Below are 24,819 nucleotides of genomic sequence, written 5' to 3' on the forward strand. Positions count from 1 at the left end.
GTATGGCTCAACAAAATTACTTCTCTTTTAGATACTCCTGGACCAACTGGACCAATCAAGATTAAGGAGTTGACCAAGGACTCTGCTACCATCTCTTGGGAAGCCCCAACTGTGGATGGTGGTGCTCCTGTCAACAACTTTATTATTGAAAGGAGAGAGGCATCCATGCGAGCCTACAAGACAGTCACCTCCAAGTGCAGTAAAACATCTTACAAGATTGACGGCTTGATGGAGGGTATGCTGTACTACTTCAGGGTTCTCCCAGAAAACATCTATGGTATTGGTGAGCCCTGTGAGACTCCAGATGTCATCCTGGTCTGTGAAGTGCCTCTGCCGCCTAGCAAGCTGGAAGTGATCGATGTCACAAAGAGCACTGTCACCCTGGGATGGGAGAAGCCAGAGCATGATGGTGGCAGCAGACTGACAGGCTACGTTATTGAAGCCTGCAAGTTTGGCACCGACAAATGGATGAAGGTTGCCACTTTGAAGATGACCGACCTTGAGCACACCATTGAGAAGCTGAATGAGAATGAGCAGTACCTGATTAGAATCAGGGCAGTCAACAGCAGAGGAATGAGTGAGCCCAAAGAGCTTGTCACAGCGGTCACAGTACAGGAACAGAGAGGTAATAGCACAAAATGTGTCATCTGCATTAAAAGATATAACATGATTTTTTAGAAAAGTTTGATACCAGCCATCAAAATAATGCCAAACATGCTTAATTTCTTTGGCTTATCCAAGAAAACATACTCTTCTGTTGCAGAATACCCAAATATGTTGAACATTTTTTTGTCCAGCTGTATCATTTAGTATGACATTAAAGCTCATGTCAAATTTTTCCAACCAGAGTTAATGTTTATGTGTTTTTCCTTTCTAGTAATGCCTGTGGTGGACTTCTCCAGTATTCCTCAGAAGGTTGTCAATGTCCTGGCTGGAAAGACCCTTGACCTGGACCTGCCCATTATTGGCAGGCCTCCTCCAGTCTGCTCTTGGTATTTCAGTGATAACAAGCTAAAGATCACTGACCGTGTCAAGGTGAAGAGCACTGGCAAGTTCTCCAAACTGACTGTGTCCGACACCACCATTGATGACTCTGGTGACTACACCTTGGAAGTGAAGAATGCAGTTGGTGTTATTAGCGAGGTCATCAAGGTCATCATCCTTTGTAAGTGACCATCCTTAATTTGCCAGTTTTTTTCAATGATTTAATTCTTGAGCTACTAAAGATGATACATTTTAAAATGTGCACTTGACTTCATACATACCAAATATTTTGTTAAAGTTACCCCAGAGTTGATGGATGTCATTAATTCTATAAATCTTCTTCTACCAGCTAAACCCGATGAGCCAAATGGACCCATCAGGTTTGATGAGGTTGATGCTACCTCAGTCACCTGTAGCTGGGATCCTCCCGTCAGAGATGGCGGAGCTCCCATCAGTGGCTACACAGTGGAGCAACGTGATGCTCACAGGCCAGGCTGGGTGCCTGTTTGCGACTCTGTTAGCAGACCAACATTCAAGTTTGTTAACCTGATTGAGGGAGATGAGTATGTCTTCCGTGCAGCTGCTATTAATCGCTATGGTACTGGAGAGTACCTGCAGTCCGAGATTGTTACCTGCAGAAGCCTTAAGAGTAAGAGTTTTGGCTTTTCTTTAAGGTTACACATTTGAATATAACGGCTATATACACTGGACTGTGACAACAGTAATAATGGTAACATACGTCCTCTTCTCTAAAGGTGTACCTGGACCTCCTGGCCGCCCAACTGTCTTTGATGTTTCCCGCGACGGTATGACCGTGGCCTGGAATCCACCAGATGAAGACGGTGGTCTTGAGGTGTCTGGATACATCATTGAGCGCAAAGAAGTCAGATCAGACAGATGGGTTCGAGCCAACAAGAACCCCATCACTATGACCAGATATAGATCAACAGAGCTGATTGAAGGCCTTGAATATGAGCATAGAATCACTGCCATCAATGCTAGAGGAGTGGGCAAGCCAAGTCTGCTATCAAAACCAGCAGTGGCAACAGATCCTATTGGTAAGACAATATTCTGACAAAGGAAAAAGTTCTGTTTGCAATTTAACTCATAATCTAATAAAGTGGTTTGCGAATAGGCTGGTACATAATCATTTAAAAAAATAAAATCAGCTAAGAATACCTACATTCTCTTTCCTGCTCAGATCCACCAGGCTGTCCTCAAAACCCAAGAATCACTGATACCACCAAGTCCTCTGTGTCACTGGCTTGGAGTCCTCCAGATGATGAAGGAGATGCAAGAGTTGATGGTTACCTGATTGAGATGCAGAAGGTGGGCACAATGGCCTGGATCAAGTGCAACACCACACCATCTCTCATCTGCGAGTACACACTGACAAGCATGCCACAAGGAGAGGAGTTCAAATTCCGTGTGATGGCTTGCAATGCAGGCGGCTCTGGAGAGCCTGCTGAAGTACCTGGAACTGTTACTGTGACAGAGATGCTTGGTAAGGGCTTTTATGTTCAAATTACTACATATATGTATGCATTAAGACAGCTTGTGTCCTAATGACCTTGGTAACCCTTATTCCCCTCCAGAATCCCCAGACTTCGAATTGGAACTTAAGTACAAAGATGTGTACGTGGTTCGCCAGGGAGGTGTGCTGAGACTCTCAGTGCCAATCAAGGGTAAACCTCACCCGACATGCAAGTGGTCCAAGGATGGTGATGTAGTCTCTGCCTTGGCCATGATCGCCTCCACAGAGGACGCCAGTGAGCTTGTGATCAAAGGAGCTGAGAGAAGTGACTCTGGCATGTATGACCTCCTGCTGGAGAACAGGGTTGGCAAGAAGAAGGCTCAAATAAAGGTCAAGGTCATTGGCCGCCCAAGTGCTCCAGTAGGACCAATGCTCTTTGAGGATATCCAGGCCAACTCTGTCAAGATGTCCTGGAAGGCACCTACAGATGATGGAGGTTCAGAGATCCTGGGTTACATCGTGGAAAGACGTGAGGCAACCAGAAACGCCTGGTACACTGTGGATTCAAGAGTTACAGATACTCAGCTGGTTGTCAAGGGCCTGAAGGAGGGTACAGAATATCACTTCAAGGTCACAGCTGAAAACTCCTTTGGAGTCAGTGCCTCTCTGAAGTCAGAGCAGCCCCTGGTGCCAAAGACTCCTCTTTGTAAGCTTTTTTTTTGTCTAGTCTTCAGTCATTTTAGCCACTGTATAGTTATTTGTTTATAATTATATCCTGTGTTTTTAAATTTAGGTGCCCCAGAGCCTTCAAGCACTCCACCAGAAATCATGGATGTGACAAAGAGTTCTGTTGCATTGGCTTGGTCTCGGCCAAAAGACGACGGTGGCTCTGCCATCACCGGCTACTTTGTTGAGTACAAGCTGGTGTCTGCAGAGACATGGTCCAGGCATGAAGCCAAGATCACCTCTACTATGTTTACTCTACCTGGACTCACCCCTGATTCAGACTATCAGTTCCGCATTGTTGCTGTCAATGACATTGGCGAGAGCGAGGCTGGTCCTGTGTCAGACCCTGTCACATGCAAGGATCCATTCGGTAAGTTTTCTGCCCCATAATAAAACTGTTTAACTCAAAATTTATGTCAGTCTATGTGCTATATTTGCTGGTATTTTAATGGAGTTGTTAAAATGAGATGTATCAGAATTTCAGGACAAACCCAAGCAAAATTCAATAAATCATTTGACAATCTCCTTTTCCTTACTAGACAAACCAAGCCAGCCAGGCGAGATAGACACAGTGAATGTATCAAACAACTTCATCGCCATCCGCTGGCAAACTCCAGAATGTGATGGTGGAAAGGAGATTTTGGGTTACTGGGTGGAGTACAGAAAGTCTATCGAGAGTACATGGAAGAAGTGCAACAAACAAAGGCTGAAGGAAAAGGAGTTCACCATGCCTGGACTTGCAGAGGCCACAGAGTATGAGTTCAGAGTGTTTGCTGAGAATGAGACCGGAATGAGTAGACCCCGTAGGACTGCCACATGCATCAAGACTAAACTGAGCGGTGAGTAAACTGAAATATGTTGCTTTGATGTAATACGACTAAGTAATTTTACAAAAAGACATCATTAGACATACTTCATGTGTCCTAAATGTATCTCTTTTTCTGTACACATAGTTGAAACTAAACCAAGTCTCAGAAAAGAAATGGATGAAGTAACTGCCAAGCTTGGCCAGCCTGCTGTCATGAAGTGCCAGATTATTGGCAGACCTGTCCCTGAAATTAAGTGGTATCATGCTGGCAAGGAGGTCCTCGAGTCTCGCAAGTATGAGTTCAGCTCTGATGGCCGGAACCACTCTCTATCCATCATGACTGACCAACAGGAGGATGAGGGAGCGTATACATGCAAGGCCATCAACGACGCTGGAGATGCTGAGACCACAGGAAACCTGGTGTTGGAAGCTGCTCCATCCTTCCACTCAGACTACCCTCTGAAGGAAACCTACTATGCTGGCATGGGAACTACTCTGCGTATCCATGCTGTCTACATTGGTCGCCCTGAGCCAAAGATCATGTGGCTTCATGGGTCAAAGACCTTGGAGAACACTGACGACATAAGCATTGAGACTACAGAGCACTATACACACTTAATCATCAAGAATGTGCAGCGCAGAGTCCATGGAGGCAAATATAGGATCAGACTGCACAACCATTTCGGCAGGACTGACACCGCGTTCAATGTTGAAATTTACGGTATGATTATCTTAAGTTTCTGTGGTGGTTTCAATAAAGAATAATAACTTTTAAAGAATAGTATTAGTTATACTTAATGTCTTGTACTTTTTTTTCCAGACAAACCTGATATACCTCAGGGTCCCATTGTGCTGGATGCTCTCCTTAAGAACTCAGTCATCATCAGCTGGAAGGCTCCTAAGGATGATGGCGGTTGCATGATCACCAATTACATTGTTGAAAAGCGTGAAGACAAAGAAGGCACAGAATGGGAACTGGTGTCATCTTCCATCAACGGCACATCCTGTCGTGTGGCCAACCTCATTGATAGTGCTGGATACTTCTTCCGTGTGTATGCCCAGAATCGCTATGGCAACAGTGAACCACTGGAGCTTACTTCACCTATTCTTATCAAGAGCCAACTGGGTATGTTTAATTTTAGTATGTTTCACATTTCATCACTTTATGTTTTTGCCCAACACTATCCTTGGGTATGTAATGTAATGTATATAACCATAACAACAGTATGATATCAAGGTACCCTATGTAAAGTTACTGACTGTTTTTTTTCCATCCTACAGAGAAACCATCACCACCTCTTTCTCCAGTTGTTTCTGGAATCACCAAAGACTCTTGCGTAGTTTCCTGGAAGCCACCACTTAGTGATGGAGGATCCAAGATTAAGAGCTATTGCCTTGAGAAGAAGTACAAAAAAGATAAGAAGGAATGGAGCGAATGGGCTCCTGTGACAACAGATGAGATCAAGCAGACAGTGTTCTCTGTAAAGCGTCTGACTGAAGGAGCTGAATGCATCTTCAGAGTGAAGTGTGAGAACCTTGGTGGTGAAAGCGACTACAGCGAGGAAACTGGTCCTATCGTTCCAGCAACAGCGGTCGAGGTTCGTGCTCCTGCCTTTAAGGAAGAGCTGAGGAACATGAGTGTTAAATACAAGAGCAATGCTACACTTGTTTGCAAGATCATAGGACAGCCCAAGCCTGTAATCAAATGGTTCAGGCGAGGAAAGGAGATCCACTCTGATGGAAAGAAGATTAAGATCCAGGAGTTTAAGGGAGGTTACCACCAGCTGGTCATCACTGAGGCTGATGAGGAAGATTCCACTGTCTACCAGATAAGAGCCACCAACCAGGGAGGTGCAATCTGTGCAACAGTCTCTCTGGATGTAGAAAGTAAGTTTATAGTTTTTCCAATAAGACTGCGTTATCTTGCACTGACCTAAATTAATCTTATGTAAACACTTTGAACCAGAATTATTCTATTTGAATAAGTAATGATGTTTAACTTCTTATCATTGTAGTTCCTGCCAAGATCAACCTGCCAAAGAACCTGAAAGACAAGGAAGCCATCCCTGCCCTTCGTGGAGAAGTGGTCAACATCAAGATTCCTTTCACTGGCAAACCAGATCCTGTTATCACATGGCAGAAGGGACAAGATCTCATTGACAGCAATGGTCACTACCAGGTTATTGTGACCAGATCATTCACTTCTTTGGTGTTCCCCAATGGAGTGGAGAAAAAGGATGCTGGTTTCTACATTGTGTGTGCCAAAAATAGATTTGGCATTGATCAACAGACAGTTGAATTGGATGTGGCTGATGTGCCTGATCCTCCACGTGGTATCAAGGCCAGTGATGTCTCCAGAGACTCAGTTTCACTGAACTGGGTAGCCCCAGCAAATGATGGTGGTAGCAGAGTCATCAACTACATCATTGAGAAGTGCCCAACAACAGCTGAAAGGTGGCAGCGTGTCGCTCAGTCTCGTGACACCCGCTACACAGTTATCAATCTGTTTGGCGGAACCAGCTACCAGTTCAGAGTCATTGCTGAGAATAAGTTCGGACAGAGTGCTCCATCAGAGACCTCAGGGCCCGTCATGACTAAGGAAGACAAATCTAGGGTTCTGCTCTATGATAGGGAGGTTGATGATACTGACCGCGTGCCTAGAAGCAAGGCTCCACACTCTGAATCCAAGAATCTGCATAACAAATATTCCATTGCAGAAGAACTGAGCAGGGGTCAGTTTGGCATTGTCCACCGCTGTGTAAGCACCAGCTCAGAGAAGACCTACATGGCTAAATTTGTCAAAGTAAGAGGTGCTGATCAAGCAATAGTCAAGAAGGAAATTGCAACACTGAACCTGGCCAAACACACCAACTTCCTCCTCCTGCACGAGTCTTTTGACAGCCCAGAAGAGCTGGTGATGATCTTTGACTTCATCTCTGGTGCCGACATCTTTGAGCGCCTCAACACAGCAGAGTTTGAGCTTAATGAACGCGAGATTGTCAACTACATCCGACAGATCTGCTCAGCTCTTGAGTTCCTGCATAGTCAGAGCTATGGTCACTTTGATATTAGACCTGAGAACATTGTTTACAACACTAGATCAAGCTCCAATGTGAAGATTATTGAGTTGGGCCAGTCCAGATACCTGACCCCTGGAGACCAAATCAAGATTCAATATACCACTGCAGAGTACGCTGCCCCTGAGATCCACCAGTGCGATATGGTTAGCAGTGTTACTGACATGTGGGCAGTTGGTGTCCTTGCCTATGTGCTGCTCAGTGGACTTAATCCTTTCACCGCTGAAACCAACCAACAGATGATTGACAACATCTCCAATGCAGCATACAGCTATGATGACGAGTCCTTCAAGCAAGTCAGTGTTGATGCATTGGACTTCACCGACCGCTTGATGACAAAAGAACGTAAACACCGTATGACTGCTGCTGAAGCTCTGGCACATCCTTGGTTGACCAAACCTGCAGAGGAAATCAGCACCAGAGCAATCGCTACCACTAGGCACAAGAGATACTACCAGACAATGGTGAGGAAGGAGTGGGGCACTGTTGTCTCTGCAGCCCGTATTGCCAGCGGTGGCTCTATCAGGCCTCAAAGAGGAGTCTTCGTTGCCAAGGTGAAGATCGCTCCATTTGAAAATGGTCCCATCGCAGGCCAGATTAGCCACGCAGTGGCAAGTGAGGGCGACAGTGTGAAATTCATCTGCAACATTGAAAACTATGACAGCACCACTGAGGTGACATGGTACTGTGGAGTCAGGCAACTGGAAGCTAGTGACAAATATGAAATCGAGTATGAGGATGGGCTGGCAGTGATTACCATCAACAAGGTTACAAGAGCAGATGATGGTACTTACAGATGCAAGATTGTGAACGAGTATGGTGAGGACAGTGGCTATGCAGAGCTGTTTATCAACGGTGTCAGATCATACCGTGACTTCTTCACCACTCGTGTCGTCAAGAAAACAAAGCGCAGAGTTGACACTGCCAGGATGCTCCAGAAACCACCGGAGTTCACTCTTCCTCTGGTTAACCAGACAGCCTACATCGGTGAGGACTTGCGCTTGAGTGTCACAATCACTGTCCATCCTGAGCCTCGTGTCATCTGGCACAAATCTGGACAGAAGATTCTTCCTGGACAGGATGACAGGAAATACACCTTCATCAGTGATAAGGGCCTGTACCAGCTTATTATCCGCAGCCTTGAGGTTGAAGATGATGCGGAGTACAGCGTTGTTGCCCGTAACAGGTATGGTGATGACAGCTGCAAGGCTCGTGTAACTGTGGTTCCTCGACCTAAACCAGCTGATCTTACCCTGAGGCCCATGTTCAAACGTCTGCTTGCAAATGTTGAATGCAGAGAGGGCCAGAATGTGCGCTTTGAGATCAGAGTATCTGGTCATCCTACACTCAAGTGGGAGAAGGATGGTACACCTTTAGCCTTTGGACCATCAATTGAGGTTGTCCATGAAGGTCTGGATTACTATATCCTTCATGTGAAAGACACTCTTGTCGATGACTCCGGCGTGTACAGAGTAACTGCAACCAACTCTGCTGGGTCAGCCAGTTGCCAGGCCACTCTCAAAGTGGAGCGTGTCACTCATGTAAAGAAAGAATATGAGATGACAGAAAAGGAGAAGAAAGAAGTGGCTGGAAAGGAGGAAATCGACAAAAAGGTTAGACTGTCTCAGATCATGGCGGGCACTGTTATTGCACCTCTGCCACCTGCAGCAGTACAAGCTGTCAGAGAGGCAGCCACCATGTTCAAACCTGCTGTGACAACAAAGAAGGGTGAAAAGACGGAAGCTGAGATACAAAAAGAAAAAGAGGAGAGGAAGAAGCGGGCAGATGAGAAGAGGCTGCGCATGCCTTATGTTGTCCCAGCTCCTCGTGTCATTAATCCAGCTGTCCTTGAGGAGGATGTGGAAATTAAACACTTCCAGCCACTGTCTGACATGAAGTGGTACAAGAAGCTGCGGGATCAGTATGAGTTCCCTGAGCCTATGGAGAAAATCAAGCAGAAGAGGATGAAGCGTATTCGCCTGTCACGGTGGGAGCAGTTCTATGAGGTACCTATCAGGATCAAGGACCAGTACAAACCCAAGTGGCGCATCTCATCCCTAACCCAGGATGATCTGGAAACTGTGAGGCCTGCAAGGCATCGCACTCCTTCCCCTGAGATGGATGCTTATCACAGGATTAGGAGAAGGTCCCTGGGTGACCTGTCAGATGAGGAGCTGCTGCTGCCTGTGGATGAGTACCTTTCAATGAAAAGAACTGAAGAAGAAAGGCTTCGCCTGGAGGAAGAGTTGGAACTTGGTTATTCTGCTTCTCCTCCAAGCCTCAGCCCAGTTCGCTTCGAGCTGTCAGCCTTGCGTCCTTCATCTCCCAGAAGAGTCTACAGTGACGACGAAGAAGGAGAGGAGGTTCCCAGATATGACTCCTACCGAATTCCATCTAAATATGAGGCTGGGCCCAGTTTTGTTGACCTCCGTCAGCGTCATGACAAGGCCACATACAGACCTCCAAGAGAGAAGCAGAGAGTGCATGAAGAGAGAGAAAACCAGGAGCTACTGCGCCCTCACACAACTGCACAGAGAATCTCATCCTACAAGAGTGAACTCAAGCGCATGGAGTTTGAGGAGAAGACAAGAACCACGAAAAGGGAAAAAACTGTTGCAGTTTCATACTCTGAGGATGTTGAATCTGAGCACCTTACAGCTTATTCCACAGAATATATCCCCAAACCAATCAAGAAGACCCCAATGCCTGAGCCTACAAGGAGATCTCCTACCCCTAAGGCTGTCAAGACAGAAGTGACCCTGTCTAAAGTTGATTTTGCATCCAGGTATGAGGAGAGAAAGCAGGCTTTAAGGACAGAGAGAAGATCAGTGGAGAGAAAGGTTGAGGTGGTGACACAGGCTCCCTTCAGTCTGGACCATGCTCCAAGAATCACCATTAGGATGCGTTCCCATCGTGTGCCTTATGGTTCAACCACAAAGTTCACTCTAAATGTCCAGGCCAAACCAGAACTGGAGTTCAAGTGGTTCCACAATGGAAAAGAGATTTATCATGGTAGCAAATACCGCATGTCCAATGTAAGTGGGGTCCTGACTCTTGAAATCATCAACTGTGTCACTGAAGATTCTGGAACGTATCGTGTTGTCTGCAAGAATACCAAAGGAGAGACCTCTGACTATGCAACCTTGGATGTAGCAGGAGCTGAATATGCTGCCTTCTCTTCACTCCGCAAAGATGAGGAGCCTCCTTCCTCCCATCTCCCAGAGATGACCAGAACAGAGATGTATCATGTCTCCTCCACTAAAACAACAGTGAAGGAAACCAAAGTTGTGACAGGGTCAACAACTGTTGTTGAGAAGCCAAGAGAGAAGGCTCCTGCCAAGTTCCTAACCAAGCCAAAGTCCCTGGCTGTGGAGGAGGGAAACTCTGTGCGGTTTGACTGTGATGTGGATGGAGAACCAGCACCATCAATCACCTGGATGCACAAAGGAGCAGTTGTTTGTCCCACATCTCGCCACCATGTCATCTCTTCTCAGAAAAGTTCCAGTTTAGAGATCTCTGCTGTTGCTATTTCTGATGAAGGCAGCTACAGTGTGCTTGCAGAAAATTCTGGAGGCAAACAGGAGGCCCATTTCACTCTGACAATCCGCCAGTCAGAGTCCAAGGAGAAATCAGAAGTAGCTGCCAGAGTCACCTCTCCAGAGGCCAAGTCTCCTCTAGCAAGGTCCCCTGAACCAGTGACGTCTCCTCAGAGAGTTACATCCCCTGAGCCAATCAAGTCACCTCAGAGAGTGAAGTCTCCGTTCTCGCCAAAATCCCCAACACCAAAATCCCCAACACCAAAATCTCCAACACCAAAGTCCCCTACTCCATCTGAGTAGGATTGGCTGACTTCTACCATCAAAGCCGCTGCAGACTATGGCAGAGATTTAACCGGAGACCTCAGCTCTGCAACTGTCAACCTTGACACTAGGTCCATGTAAAAAAGAAAAACAAAACAAAAAAAGAAAAAAAAAACTAATTTATATCCCCTTTTTACTTCATCCAGACCCTTTTATTTAGTGAATTAGCTACAATGATACTTGATAAGATCTGGATTTCTGTTCTTGTAAATATTAACTATTTTTGTACCAAACTTGACATTAATTTATGCCAAACTAGACTCAAGTCTAAAGTTGTTATAAAATGTGCCATATTGGTCAATTATGACTTAGGATTTTTGAACCACTTTTCTGTGACATGTACATAATGTATATAGCCGAATTGAACGGTTATGGGAAATGTATGCATTGTTATTTATGACAATATTAACTGAAACAAAAGAACAAGTGCTTTAACAGGAGAAAGTTTCACCTAGAACGAATACCCTGTCAAACCAAGAAACTAAACTATGTGCCTCAACAAAAAGTTGAAGACTTTAAGATTGCCTCAACAGGTAGAGAGGCTCCCTGTTGATGTTATGAACCGTAAACAGAAAGACAAAGTTATTGTTTCGAAGACACGACCGAGCGTGTTAAATTACAGTTTCCTCTGAGTTGTACCTTGAGTGTAAGGCCCTGAGTGCTGTTTGCATTACCCTCATGTAAGCAGCATGAACTGGCCTTGTACTCAGACTGACTGTGTCATACCACCATGATTTGATGACCAGCTGAGAGTGCAAGCGGCCTGCGCTCTCAGTGTTTAGATCATTTTATTTAAGAGCGCTGCTTCTGGCACAGGACAGCCAGAATAGCTTTTTGAAAATTAACATCTCCTGGCCATTAAAAAAAAAAAAAGTCAAACTGGCTCTGCTGTGCAGAAGCAGCGCTGTCTCTTGGAGGATAGCTAGCTGTGATGTGTTTGTGTGTTTGTGTGTATTTGTAGCTTTTAGTCATTCACCTTGTCAGTAGTCAGGGTTATCTTCTTCACCACAGTGACTCCATCTTCTGTAAGAAGAAAGAATAGCAGAAACGTTGCCCTGCACTTTTATTTAATGAATTTGTTTATGTAGAACTATTATTTGTCCTCCTTGAGTTTTATGCATTACTGATTTAATAAAGCATGATTTCAGCACCACACACTCGGTCTCTCCTGTTTATTGTGTCAAGTGTGCAATTTCTTTTGGAAAGAAACGTTTCATCTCCCGTCAAAATACTTCAATGTAGGCTGAATATAATGCAGTATCATTAGGCCAACATTTGTTACAGTAAATTGGTGAAGGAAATTTGTTGTGAAACACAAAGGTCTTAACATTTTATATCATCTCTCCATTATCACTGACTAAGAAATAGCTGATAAATAATTTCACACTTGTGACCCTGAGTTGAGTAAAAGCAGCAAATTACGTTTTTATTCTTTACTAATGATTTGATTTTGAAGTCAGATTTCTTTAAAGAATACTTTGTGTATTTATCGTAACAGAGTAAAAATTTAATTGATAAAAATATAACTATTAACCATTTAGGGCCTATAAATAAACTTGCTGGATGTACTTCTCTAGATGGGACTACCAACCTTGCCTTTTGTGGTTGGTTTGGATTGCTGTACTGTCAGTGTTTCTTCGGGTGGTGCTGTTGTTGCTTGTAAAAGTCACACATCAGGAGTCTGTTTCACGAAGCAGTTTCAATAACTCTGAGTCTAATTCTGAACTGTGAGTTGATCTACATTGAGAAAATAATGAGTTTTTGGTTTCAGAACAGGTGATTTGAGTTAATTTAATCAACTCAGAGTAGTTTCACCCCGAGTTTAGCAAGTGCAGCCCAACCATAAAAAGCCATCATCAATGAAGCCCAGATTCAATGTTAGACCATGGCAACAGAGAGAAGGGATGCGTTTCTCACCCCAATTCAACCAGAAATATAAATGATTTTTTAAATGAATTTTTTTAATGAAAACAAATCTACGTCAAGACTTGCTGCTGACTGAATGAATGAGGAAATGAAATGGCGTGTGTCTCCCAAAGAGGGCGGAGACAGAGAAAAATCTGCTCCAGACCAGGTTAGATCTAGAGACCCAGATGCCAGAGTAACAGACACAGTTTTAGTTACACCTCTTTGTGAAACAAGCATGAGTTAACCCTCTTTCTCAGGTTTGATTTACCTCCCTTTCTAAAACCGAAACCACAGAGTTTCTCATAATTCAGTTAAAGGTGTAGTCAGAGGTCTGGGAGAAAATCAGACCCGCCTTTTCCTTCATACCCCAACCCTGGCTCGACGCCCAAAAGATGATGGACGTGCATCGTCATGGAAACGACCGTAGAAACTGTGTAGCTAACCAACACGGCTGAGGCCTGACCAGCAAACGCTCGAGGGTCAATTCAGTATAATATGTGAAGCTGTATTTATTGCTTTGAAAGTAGTAGTAGTGTGATGAGTTTTAGTAATATTGTAGCAAACGATATTATAACATTAAGATATTAATATTTTCTGATCAAACACGTGCAATGCTCCACATTAGAAAGAAAAATAGAGAAACCATTTGAAATTACTGAAACGCTACTTAGAATAACTCTCATGGATTGGTAATCTACCACTATTTCAACTGCCAACATACCATCCTCTATTTCTCAATGACTTAAAGTTAGAAATTTGGCATTACACAAGATGACACAGCAAAAAACACAGACACAGGATCCTCTGCACTTTATTTTATGAACTGAAGCTTGCCATATTTCTGTGATGTTTCTTTTCCATGGATTTACAGCATGTTTTTATGGAAAGCTTTGTGTAAAGCACAAAGGTTGAAGGGTCGTACGTTATGCTTTGCGTGAATACTGTATTGAGATGGATTAAATCGATGGAAGTTTGTGACATTGAACTTGCAACACTAACAGTTTACAGCAATGAGAATTACTCTCGTTTTAAAGTTAATAATGTGAAATGATGAGTATTTACACAACTGGAAAGTCTGAGCTAATAAACATAAAAACACACTGTTAACCAAAGAAATACACAGCATATTTAACATCATACAGGGAATGAAAAAGCCCAAGAATCAGCAGGAACCAGAAGGTAAACAGCAGTTAAACTTCAGTTATACATCATGTTTTTTTATATATATACAACACACAATGTCAGCCGCGGCAGAAACTCATCATCCTGCATTTGTACTGCATCTATACTGTCTAAAATATCATACACTGATCAAGCAGACTTATAAAACAGCTTGTGGCAGTAAGAGACAAAAAAAATATACATGACATGTTCACAGTGGGATATTTCATGCAGGAGGCTAAATGCAGGTGATGACACGTATTCATTCAACGCTATGATATCTAAACTACAGCAAATGACTTTAAAGGGATATTCCACCACCAAAAAACACTTTCTTGCACATTTTAAGCTTAGCGTTAGCATTATCTCTAAGATAAAAGCTAACACGAACCGGTAAGTGGTTAAAGTATGTTCCTCAAAGCTAGAACAAAAAAAAGACAAAAGAGAGTGTTAGTAAAACAAAAACCGCAGCGATAAGGTCAAAAATCTCTGTATTTCATAAAAAGTGGTACACCTGCTTCTGTAGCTAGCATCTTTAATGTGGTACGACCCTGTTAAAGCTAAAAAGTAAAAAAATAAATAAAATAAAACTTGAGGAGGAACCTTGTTTCTTAATGAGACTGAAAACACAGGAAGTTCTAGATAATTTGCCAGGAAATTGAAGCCTAAGTTAGCACAAGCATTCAGACAAGAGCTAGTAAACTGGGGTTAGGTTTGCCAAGGCTAGTTAATCAAGGGTTGTTTGAAGATAGCTAGCTTAGCTGGGGTTAACAGAAAACCCTCAAAAAGCTCCTTTTTTCAAGATTTATAAAAAGACCTTAATCATTTCTGGGTCTAACCAGGGCTAGCTAAAAGGTTAGCTTAAAACAGAGCAGGCTAACCACCAGGATCAAATTCTGAACACTGAATGTGTTATTATATTTCTTGTATCATTTTCTGGGAAATTTCGTAAGCTACTGATATCTATATCTATCCTTGTTAGCGAAAACATCCTGGTGTTATAGAACAGATTAATCCTCGTGGTTGTGGTGTTAGCCTCCTACATGATTAAGTGTCTGACATTAGCGCTTAGCCCTGTTGCTACAGTTAGCTCTGGGCTAGGTTACACAATTCTGCCCTTATAAATATCATGTGTAACAAACAATTCTCAGGGCACGTCTGTACACAATACACATCTAAAAACAGTAGAAACCGTAGAAAATACACAAATAACAAAAGTTTTAGAAGGCATCTCACGACAAGTAAATAATCGTTACAGATTTAAGGATCTTGTTGGTCGTGTGGATGGTCAAGGAAAAAGAAAGGTAGAAAAGACAGATGAAATAATTATAAAAACAGTTTAACTAGGTCCTTGTTCATTATCTCATCTGCTCTTGCTTATAAAACGCTGCGCCACACTCCATTTTAAAAATGAGCATTTTAAAAAATTTAACTCCTACAACTACATGAATATACTTTTTAAATAACATGTAAATACAAAACGTAAGGATATAGTTTCCAAGCAGTGTTTCATAAACTATTTGGATTTAATCCTAATGATGAATAAACTATCTCGGCAGGTACGTGACAGGTAGATTAAATGCAACATGTCAAACTAAAGTGCAATGAATCTGTAACATGTTAAATCTACTAAACCAACCAGTGGTATATGCTGCTCTCTTTGACTGCATTTTAATGACAAGGTGTGCGTTTAATTGGAAATCTTTAGCTGTTTGAAGAGACCATTAGATTTGACCATTTTACCTTTAAATCTGAAAATCAGTAAAAGATCAAGCTCTGACTCAACGTTTTAAAACACGTACTCTAAATGGGCTGATGACGGCACAACACATAAATAAGACAGCTGTGGAGTTCTTCAAGGCCTATTTTGTTAAGTGGACTAAGTCTGACTTTCATTTTCTTGACGCGCCCTCTGTTCATCTTTAATCAACAAGAAAGATGTCCAGCCTACGTAACAGATCTAATGCCACGGCCACACTGGACAAGAATGTGTCGAGATTACAGACAAAGTCAATGTAAAGATGTGTGTGATGTGTGATGGTCCCGCCACCTGCTCCGGATGATACGACGTGTCTACTCTACAGTACGGTGGCCGAGACCCACCACCGATGCAAACAAAAGAACCTGCAAACAATAAAGAAACACTGCAAACAAAAATAAAAACTGCTGCAAACAAAAAAATAACACTGAGCGAGAACAGACGAAGAAGAAGACGGAGAAGTTGGCGAAGAAACAACAATAGTTGAGTGGAAATTGTTTAACGAAAGAGAAAGTAAGTGAGAATGCTAGTGTTTAATGTCACTGCGTGTACTTTCTACTATGTTGTTTGGTTAGGCCGGGCATTCTCACTTTCTCTCTCTTTCGTTAAACAATTTCCACTCCACTATTGTCCTTTCTTCGCCAACTTCTCCGTCTTCTTCTTCTACTTTGTCTGTTCTCAGGAAACACAGGTGCGTCGGCAAATATAGTCCCCAGTAATCCACTACCGTTTCAGCGTTAACTTTGTATTTTGCTGCTGTTTCTTTTATTTGCAGTGGCGTTTCTTTATTTATTTGTAACAGCATTCTTTTTGTTTGCAGTGTCTGTTTATTGTTTGCAGCGGTTTTTGTTTTTCTTTGCAGTGTTTCTTTATTGTTTGCAGGTACTTTTGTTTGCATTGGTGGCGGGTCTCGGCCACCATGCTACGGAGACCAGAACAAAAAGGAGCAGGCTTGGGTGAAAGTTGCTGAAGAGACAGGTTTTGAAGTTAAGTTCTGTAAATATTTGTTTCCAGCTGGATTTGCCTGCACGGGTCATCACTAAGTCCGACTGTGTTTTTCTCTGTGGAGTTTTGACGTAAAAGTTGTAAGAGCCTGATAGAGAGGAGGAAGGAGCGGGGCAGCGGCAGAGCCAGGGAAAAGATGGAAGTTCTCTGCGGTCCTCTCTTTCCTCCACCCCTTCATTATCCCCAGGGAGACCTCCGGGAACATGAGTTGGGTATTGAGGATGAGGTCGCAGGGAACAGCCAGGCAGGGCCAGTGGAGGTGGATTACCAGGGAGAGGCAGCAGGCCCCTCAGAGATTGAATATCAAGGTTTGTTGAGAGATGAACATGCACGCATGAATCGTCAGCGCGTCGCCCCTCAGCTTGTCAAAATAGTCCAGCGTTTAAATCCGCCAATTAGCGTCCGATGTGGCCGCAGCATAAGAGCGCCTGAGGCGGTGGTGCATGTCTTTTTCCTCAACTTAGTAGGAATACGTTTTATCTTCTTCTAAATAGGATTTTACTTTCCTCTTCTTTCTAGTGTCTTTCCAGTCTTAGCGTGGTCATCACAGGCAGCTGCAACTACTCCATAAAATAAAGTGCAAATTACAAGTATAAAGATCCTCCGACACTAAGTATGTCGGTCTTTTGATAAACCAATACAAAACACACGGGGAGGCCTCGAGAGCTGACTGCATAGCTAGAGTAAAGGCTTAAAGCAAAACTTAAAATCATACAAATCACTGTACAAAGACGAGGAACACAGAGAAGAGGAGAACTGTCTGGGTAAGTGTTACTGTTAGTAATTTAATTGCACGAGGTGTCCATTATATGGTTCGTTAGTCCTCTTAAAAGTCTGTTTAAAGTGCTTCAAAAAATATGAGAACTGACTAAATTTAATCTTCTCCTGTCACACTGATGAGCTATTAAACGCAAGTGTTCCTATACCGCACCATAAACCGGATGAAGACTCGGAGAAAAAAGAACTATCAGTTTGGGAATAATAAACACCTTACCAAAAACCAGTGGAGAGATGTAAAGTTCTGATAAAGTTTGATGTTCAGGTAAGTTCAACCCTAATCGTCTGACATCGAGGGGATCCTCAGACAAACCACCAGCCCCACTGTGGAGCCATGACTCGAGCTGCAACAGAAGCTGGTCCAGAAGTCCTCTGGCTTCACAAGCAATAGGAAGGGAACTGGTAAGTCCTTACTTTGATGGGCTCAACAACACCACTAGGAGTGACTGTCAGTATCACCAAGCACAGGTGGACAAAGGGGCCTTTAACCTCACACTTCTTTCACTAAACCATCTACAGAGACCTTTTTTGGGGAGATTTTGGACATTTTTTGGTTTCTTGCCATTTTTGCTACCAATTCCAGATCAAGGCTACACCGCAAGAACAACTGGCCAGAAGAGCAAACGTGACAGAGGTCATACAGCGGAAGAGTCTTCTTATTTCACGCCAACATAAACTATTTGGGAAATAATGAGCATCACTGATTCTCAGGTGGAGTCAAGCTTAAAGACTCATGTTTGAATGGTGGGAATAATCCCATAAGAGTCAGAAAATGTAGATACAACAATCATCTCACACTCCAAATCTTCCTTTTCAAATTTTATAAACGCCCCCTACAGTCTGATTTCAGAACTTCCTTCATTTGCTCAGGACCACTGCTGTCCATTTCCTCTGCTTCTGATCCGGGTCAGGTCCAGTTTTTGCTTGGCAGGCAGGAGGCTGCAGCAGTCTCTATTTTCCACAAAAAAAGTAAGAAGGAAGACAAAAAAGTTCAAAAGAATCGGCTCCTCAATAAGGAAAGGAAACTTGGGTCACACAGTTTTAGAAGCAGGTCATCCCGTCAGGCTCAGAGGTTGTGGTCTCCGTGGCTCCGCCTCCTACCAAAAACACAGCCATGCTGGATTTTGACTGGTTGATTTTAGGGATGCCAAAACTTCCTGCGCGAAGAGGACCAGAAGAAAAATGGGTCTGGATGCTGCTACTGCCAGAAGGGTTGAAATCAAAGTCGGGGTCGAAGGTCGTATCTGAGGGAACGACCCATGAAGCAGGACGCCATTTCTTCAGGGTGTATGGGGTCTTGACACGGCGCTTGATTTTCTCTCCGGAGGCACTCAGACTGCCTTCATCTGCCAGAGAAACATCATCTGAAGGAGAAAAAGAAACATTTTTAAAAAACAGAGGGGCATGTTTGCACAGTTTAAGAAACAACCAGTCCTTTGACATTTTACCAGAACTTACCTGTGGAGATGCAGGTTGTAGACAAGTCCAGGGAACAAGGGCGCTCAGGTCTCTTGGCTTTTGCTGGTCCCATCTGGTTTCTCAAAAGGACTGAAGACTGAAGACCTTTTAGAGCTTCAGCTTCTGCGTGTGTTATCACTTTTGACTCCTGGAGGATGGTTTCTGGGTTATTCAAAGCTTGCCCCCTTAAAGGTGAAACATTTGGGTTCAAGAATTGAGCTCCAGGAACAGAGGTTGGAGCTTTTGGAGTTTGCATTTCTGTATCGAGGGTTGAGGCCTCTGCAAATGGTGCTCTTGAAGATGACGATGTGTTAATCTGGACTTCTGAGCTGGATACTGACTCCGGATTGGAAAGTTTGAGACTATAATCCTGATTTACAGATGAAGAGATTGTGGGGTATCTTTCAACCTGCTGGGGTGGCTCTGGTTTTGGTCTGTTGCTTGCCCAACACTTGTCGCCTTCTGGGTCAATATTTCTTTTTGGGTCAACATCAGCACCATGGGTCTCGATGTCTGATCCCAAAGGTATCCTGTTGTTGTTGTTGTTAGAGTTTGAGCCTCGCCCAGTGAGTATGTTTTCAGCTCGTGCCTGATGATGATTAGGAGGAGGATCGCTCTCAGCAGGCAGCTGCTCTCTTCTCAGCAGGGGTTCGTGTTCATCAGGACTAGAGTTGAGCAGGTTCATACGGTTGTCATCTCCAACGATTATCCCTCCCTCTGTCTTTTCATCCTCCTCTAGCTGTGGCCCAGCCGGGTTGGTTCGACCTCCCCCGGTTATGCTATTTGTCACCAGGGTGGGGACTCCAGCGCTGTAACCAGTGGTGGCCACCATTATTTGGTTCCCAGCCATGACGCTGGCCCTTGTGCCACTGTTATTTGTGACTGTTGTTACCACTTGTGGCTCCACAGCAGTCGCCACTGTTAAAGTGTTCATTTTAGCAACTCCGGTTTCCACCTGAAATACAGAATACCCTGACATCAGACTTAAACGTGACCTTGTAATAACTGAATGAAACAGATGTGGACATGTACAGTGGGGAAAATAAGTATTGAACGCAACTTTTTTCTCATCACATTTATTTCCAAAGCTGCAATTCAAACAAATTTCGACCAGACATTGGTATTAACTCAAATAATCCACACATGAAAAGAAATCACAAAGTTCAGGTCCTTAAATAAGGATTATGTGGAATTAAGTACGATAACACAGGAAAAAAGTATTGAACACACCATGGAAAGGCTGTATACTTTGGCAAGGAAATGCACCATACCACCTGAAATCTGTCAGTAATTATTACTTTAACTTCCAATTAGTGCAAACCAACATCAGCTGGGCTAGAGCAAATTGATGGTCCTATAAAAAAGGTTGTTTTTTCACCAAGCAGTTAAATACCACACACCTCATGATGGGTAAAGGCAAAGAGCTCTCTGAAGACGTTCACAACCTGATTGTTGCTCAGCATCAGAATGAACTGGTTACAGACTTATATCAAAGCACCTGAATATTCCAGTCAGCACCGTTGGGGCCATTATTCACAAGTGGAAGAAGCACCACCTTACCATCAACAGGCCACGCACAGGAGCTCCTTGAAGATTTCTGACCAGGGAGTCAGAAAGATAGTCAGAAGAGTACTCAACGAGCCAAGGACCACCCTGAAAGGGCTCCAGAAAGACTTGGAGGCAGCAGGTATAATTGTTACAGAGAAAACAATCTGCAATGCACTCCACCACCATGGCCTCTATGGACGCTCAGCCTGCAAGACTTCATTCCTCAAGAAAAGGCATGTTGAAGCTGGTTTAAAGTTTGCTAAACAGCATCTTGACGAACCTGTAGAATACTGGGAGAATGTTGTCTGGTCAGATGAGACCAAAATTGAACTTTTGGGCTGTCATACTACAGACCATGTTTGGAGGAGAAATGGCTCTGCACATCACCCAAAAAACACTACACCAACAGTGAAGTTTGGAGGTGGAAGCATCATGGCATGGGGTTGTTTCTCATCTCATGGTTTTGGCAAACTTCACATAACCGTGTTATAGCGTGTTCAATACTTTTTTCCTGTGTTATTGTACTTAATTCCATATAATCATTATTGATGGACCTGAACGTTGTGATTTCTTTTCATGTGTGGATTATTTGAGTTAATACCAATGTCTGGAAGAAATTTTGTTTGAATTGCAGCTTTGGAAATAAATGTAATGAGAAAAAAGTTGACATGTTCAATACTTATTTTCCCCACTGTAAGTCCAAAGACATGCCACTTCCTGAAAGATAAGTCAGATTTTAAAAAACTGATGACATCAGGAGAATCATGAACTAAGACAACCAACTTACCTGTCTGTGGTTTGACTTCAGCTTTCCCAGTTTCAGCCGGGAAGATGCTGAGCTGCTCTCCTTGGATTTCTGTAGCAGGTGGAGGCTGGTTGGCCTCTGAGGCAGGTTCTGCTGTTTAGGGAGCGGGTGTATGGAGGAAAGAGGGGAGTCAAGTCCACCTACATCCCCCAGGTCACGTTGAGGAGTCAACACTGAGTTGTTCACCTGAGGTAAACACAGAGGCAGTTACTCAGTACATTCATTTAGTAGTAAGAGCTCTTCAGTGTTTGTAACAGGCGTACCTCAGCAGTTTGTAGTATTTGATGGTACAGCAGGTTGGTGGTTTGTTGCTCTGTTGATCCAAACTGTTTCTGCGAATGTTCCATCAAGTTTTCATCCGAACTTTCCCTCAGATTTTTATCAACCTGCACATACAGAGGTGTTAATGATCAGATGACAGGAGGAGTCAAAACCAAACCAATTTAAAGTACATACTTCTCTAGGGTCCAGTTTGGTGGCCTCTAAGTCTTCTTCTGTCAGCGGCAGGCAGACTGGGACACTGGGTGCAGCACCACCTGGAGGCACAGAGGGAAAGTTACAGCTCTTATTAAAGATGGAGCAATAAATCAAATCTAGTAGCCCTTGTTGAGGGCTCACCTGTGTGCTCAGACTCAGAGATGCTGCAGAGGAAGGTGGCAGGTGTCATGGTAGCTGTAACACAGCTATCAGGATTGGATGATCTCGCCTGACTCTGACAAACAGAGAGAAAGAGTGAGAAAAGAGTCAAAAGGGTAAATAAAAGTCACCGTCATTGTTCCATTTTTCACTTGCACCCTTTGACTTTATACCTGTGCCTGTTGGCGTTCGTAGTTGATGGAGTTTCTGTTCTTTTCAAACCCTTCTGTCCCGCTTGTGGTTGTCTTTATAACTGCTGCGTGTCCGTCCCCCTGAAGATTCTTGACCACGCCCACCTGGAGATCCTCGATGTAAGAGGAGGAGGAGCTGGGCTGAGGGGGCCAGCGACCTTGAGACAAATTCCTTCAAAACGTAGAGCAGAATTAAGAAACCACTTCATAATAGTGTGTGTGTACTTCTTGTTGTAAAGTGCAGTGTGTGTGTGTACCTGTGGTTGTGAACCGCAGTGTGTGTGGTGAGCAGTGTGAGCTCTGCCAGTCTTTCCTCTGCACACTGGGCGGTGAGTCGAGCGTCAGCATCCTGATCCCAGCAGTCCTCCATCGTCTCCTTAAGGGAGCGTAACGCCTAAACACACGGATTAACAACGTGAGCTAGACGGAGCTTCTATAGTTACAGTCCAAATAAATTACAGTGCTCTGACAAACTTTACCCAAGTATCTTTTTGAAGGATTAAAAAGTTGAAGAATCATTCAGAAATTGAGGGAAAACTATCAGTTAGAAACTGTTGGGACACTCAGGGTGTGTTTGCGCTTTACTGAACATTAACTTCAGAAAAAGGCTCATGTGTTTCAGTTGTAACTGTGCTGACACCAACCAAGCTGTTCTCCTTCCAGGCATCAGGGAATCTGGGTCTGCATTTCTCTCTGGCAACCAGAATCTGCATCTCCTCAAAGCTTGGATGATTACCCAGCTCTGCCTGGAACGCCAGCTGGTACTCCGGTACTGCTTCACCTAAAAACACACAAACACACACATAAGAACAAACAAGGCCTCAATATGTTGGAAAATATCATGACCTAAGACGCAGGATGTACTTAAATAAGGATGGCTACTCTTCTTTTCTTCTGGTTGAACAAAAATGAGGCCAAAATACCCTCAGAATGCTAGTGAAGGTGACGTCATCCACTCATTCTCTTTTCTCTGTTTGTTTACTGTGAGTTGGTGTATGGTTACCTGGAAACAGGTGTGTGCACCTCCTGAAGCTCTCCCAGTAGAGCAGACCCAGAGCGTAAACATCCACCTGCTTCAGCGCCGCCTCACAGTCCCTGAGGTTCAGCGCTCCACCCAGAACCTCCGGAGCCATATACCGCACCGTTCCCACCTGCAGACACACACATGTACACCTGTCAGTCTGGGTTTGAGCCATCATCTCTCCACCTGACACTGTCACATGACCCCACCTCAGAAATCGCCATGGTGTCATCATCTCCGGATCGACAGGGTCGGCTTCCTGTCAGCCTCATGGATAAACCAAAGTCAGCGAGGACGCAGGAAAGGTCAGCCCGCACTAAGACGTTCCTGCTGGTCACGTCTCTGTGGGCCACTGGCGGTTTGTACTGGTCTACGTGAGAACAGAGGAGACACTGGTGAGGATATGTGAGATAAATTAAAGTTTGATCGTATGATCAATGAAATGAAGTCAAAAATTTAGCCAGCCTCAATATATCACCACGTGCATGGTTGTTAAAAAAAAAATCATCCAAAATTTTTGCCTCCACCAAGGTTATAATAGTTTTGGATTTGTCATTATAGTGTAGTTTTAGTTAGTTTTGACATTTTTTTTCCATTACAGTTTGGTTTTCATTAGTTTTACAGCGGGCATTCTAGTTTTTATTTAGTTTTGATTTTTGCAACAAGGCTTAGTTTCAGTTTAGTTTTAGTTTTTCATACCTTATTAACCAGGTGCAGGATTCAAAAAGGTCAGAGTAAATATTTTGTGATACTGTTTATTTACAAGTCCAACATAGTGCTCACTGCTCAGTCAATGCTGATACTGAAACACAAGAAAATAATATAAACTTAATGTAAAAAATATAAACATAAATTATGTAAAAATAATGTTAACATAAATTAAATAAAAAAATATAAACCTAAATTATATAAAAAAAATGTTGACATAAATTACATAAAAATAAATTATATAAAACAATATAATATGAGCTTTAATAATTAGAAATTTGGACTCTGTAACAATAAAGTCAGTCTCACATGAAATTAAACTATTACAGATGCTCTGATTCATTGCTCCACTGTGTTTGGTCGCAGCACAGAGCACAGCCAGTCAGTGCAGTAAACAAGCACGTCCCAGTACGTCGCTGTGATGGTGCCGTACGGCGCTGACAACTGCCGAAAAATGTTGTAAAATTGGTCTGGAAAATGTGTCGGATTAATTTAAATCCTAAAGGCTATAAATATTGTCAAAACAATAACTAAGGACATTTTGTCTTTAACTTTAGTTAGTTTCAGTTAGTTTCGTGAACACAAGATACAGTTTTAGTTTACTTACCATTTTTGTTTTCTTTTCTAGTTTTTATTAGTTTGAGTTAACTGCAATGTATTTTAAATTTTAGTTTTTGTTTTTAGTTTAGTTTTAGTTAACTATTATAACCTTGGTCTCCTGGGGAGTTGGGGCAGTTGGCATCAGGCTAGCATAAACAGAGTGCAGCAAGTGAGCCTCGTAGACTCGTCAGAGGCAAAGCAGCTTAAAGTAGTAGCAATTGGAGAAAAAAAGATGATTGTAAAGTGAAACGCCACAGCTCCAGTGTAGAAACAGGCTGATGAAGACTCATGGGTAGGAGAAATGTCTTCACAA

At 43.2% G+C, this 24,819-nt stretch overlaps 2 protein-coding genes across 2 annotated transcripts in view; one reads left to right on the plus strand and one right to left on the minus strand.

Moving 5' to 3' along the window:
- The window catches only part of ttn.1 (titin, tandem duplicate 1), a 148,543-nt gene extending 136,466 nt beyond the window's left edge, over positions 1–12,077 (plus strand). The window contains exons 186-198 of the mRNA XM_074694524.1: positions 32–625; positions 878–1,165; positions 1,334–1,633; positions 1,740–2,042; positions 2,186–2,488; positions 2,580–3,164; positions 3,252–3,554; positions 3,724–4,023; positions 4,138–4,713; positions 4,813–5,118; positions 5,274–5,879; positions 6,008–9,432; positions 9,634–12,077. Of these exons, the coding sequence (XP_074550625.1) occupies positions 32–625; positions 878–1,165; positions 1,334–1,633; positions 1,740–2,042; positions 2,186–2,488; positions 2,580–3,164; positions 3,252–3,554; positions 3,724–4,023; positions 4,138–4,713; positions 4,813–5,118; positions 5,274–5,879; positions 6,008–9,432; positions 9,634–10,908 (9,164 nt within the window). The 3' untranslated portion in view covers positions 10,909–12,077. The remainder of the gene's footprint in view (positions 1–31; positions 626–877; positions 1,166–1,333; positions 1,634–1,739; positions 2,043–2,185; positions 2,489–2,579; positions 3,165–3,251; positions 3,555–3,723; positions 4,024–4,137; positions 4,714–4,812; positions 5,119–5,273; positions 5,880–6,007; positions 9,433–9,633) is intronic.
- Positions 12,078–13,432: 1,355 nt separating this feature from the next.
- Positions 13,433–24,819, minus strand: part of LOC141808144 (bone morphogenetic protein receptor type-2-like) — a 21,974-nt gene continuing 10,587 nt past the window's right edge. Inside the window, exons 9-19 of the mRNA XM_074694532.1 lie at positions 23,408–23,568; positions 23,181–23,328; positions 22,822–22,958; positions 22,435–22,571; positions 22,160–22,349; positions 21,969–22,062; positions 21,807–21,886; positions 21,614–21,736; positions 21,333–21,536; positions 18,998–19,952; positions 13,433–18,903 (exon numbers count right to left, since the gene is read on the minus strand). Coding sequence (XP_074550633.1) covers positions 18,581–18,903; positions 18,998–19,952; positions 21,333–21,536; positions 21,614–21,736; positions 21,807–21,886; positions 21,969–22,062; positions 22,160–22,349; positions 22,435–22,571; positions 22,822–22,958; positions 23,181–23,328; positions 23,408–23,568 — 2,552 coding nt within the window. The 3' untranslated portion in view covers positions 13,433–18,580. The remainder of the gene's footprint in view (positions 18,904–18,997; positions 19,953–21,332; positions 21,537–21,613; positions 21,737–21,806; positions 21,887–21,968; positions 22,063–22,159; positions 22,350–22,434; positions 22,572–22,821; positions 22,959–23,180; positions 23,329–23,407; positions 23,569–24,819) is intronic.

This window comes from Halichoeres trimaculatus, unplaced genomic scaffold, assembly GCF_033239565.1.
Source record: "Halichoeres trimaculatus isolate MK-OKI-2021-1 unplaced genomic scaffold, fHalTri1.1 fHalTri1_scaffold_19, whole genome shotgun sequence".
NCBI lineage: Eukaryota > Metazoa > Chordata > Actinopteri > Labriformes > Labridae > Halichoeres > Halichoeres trimaculatus.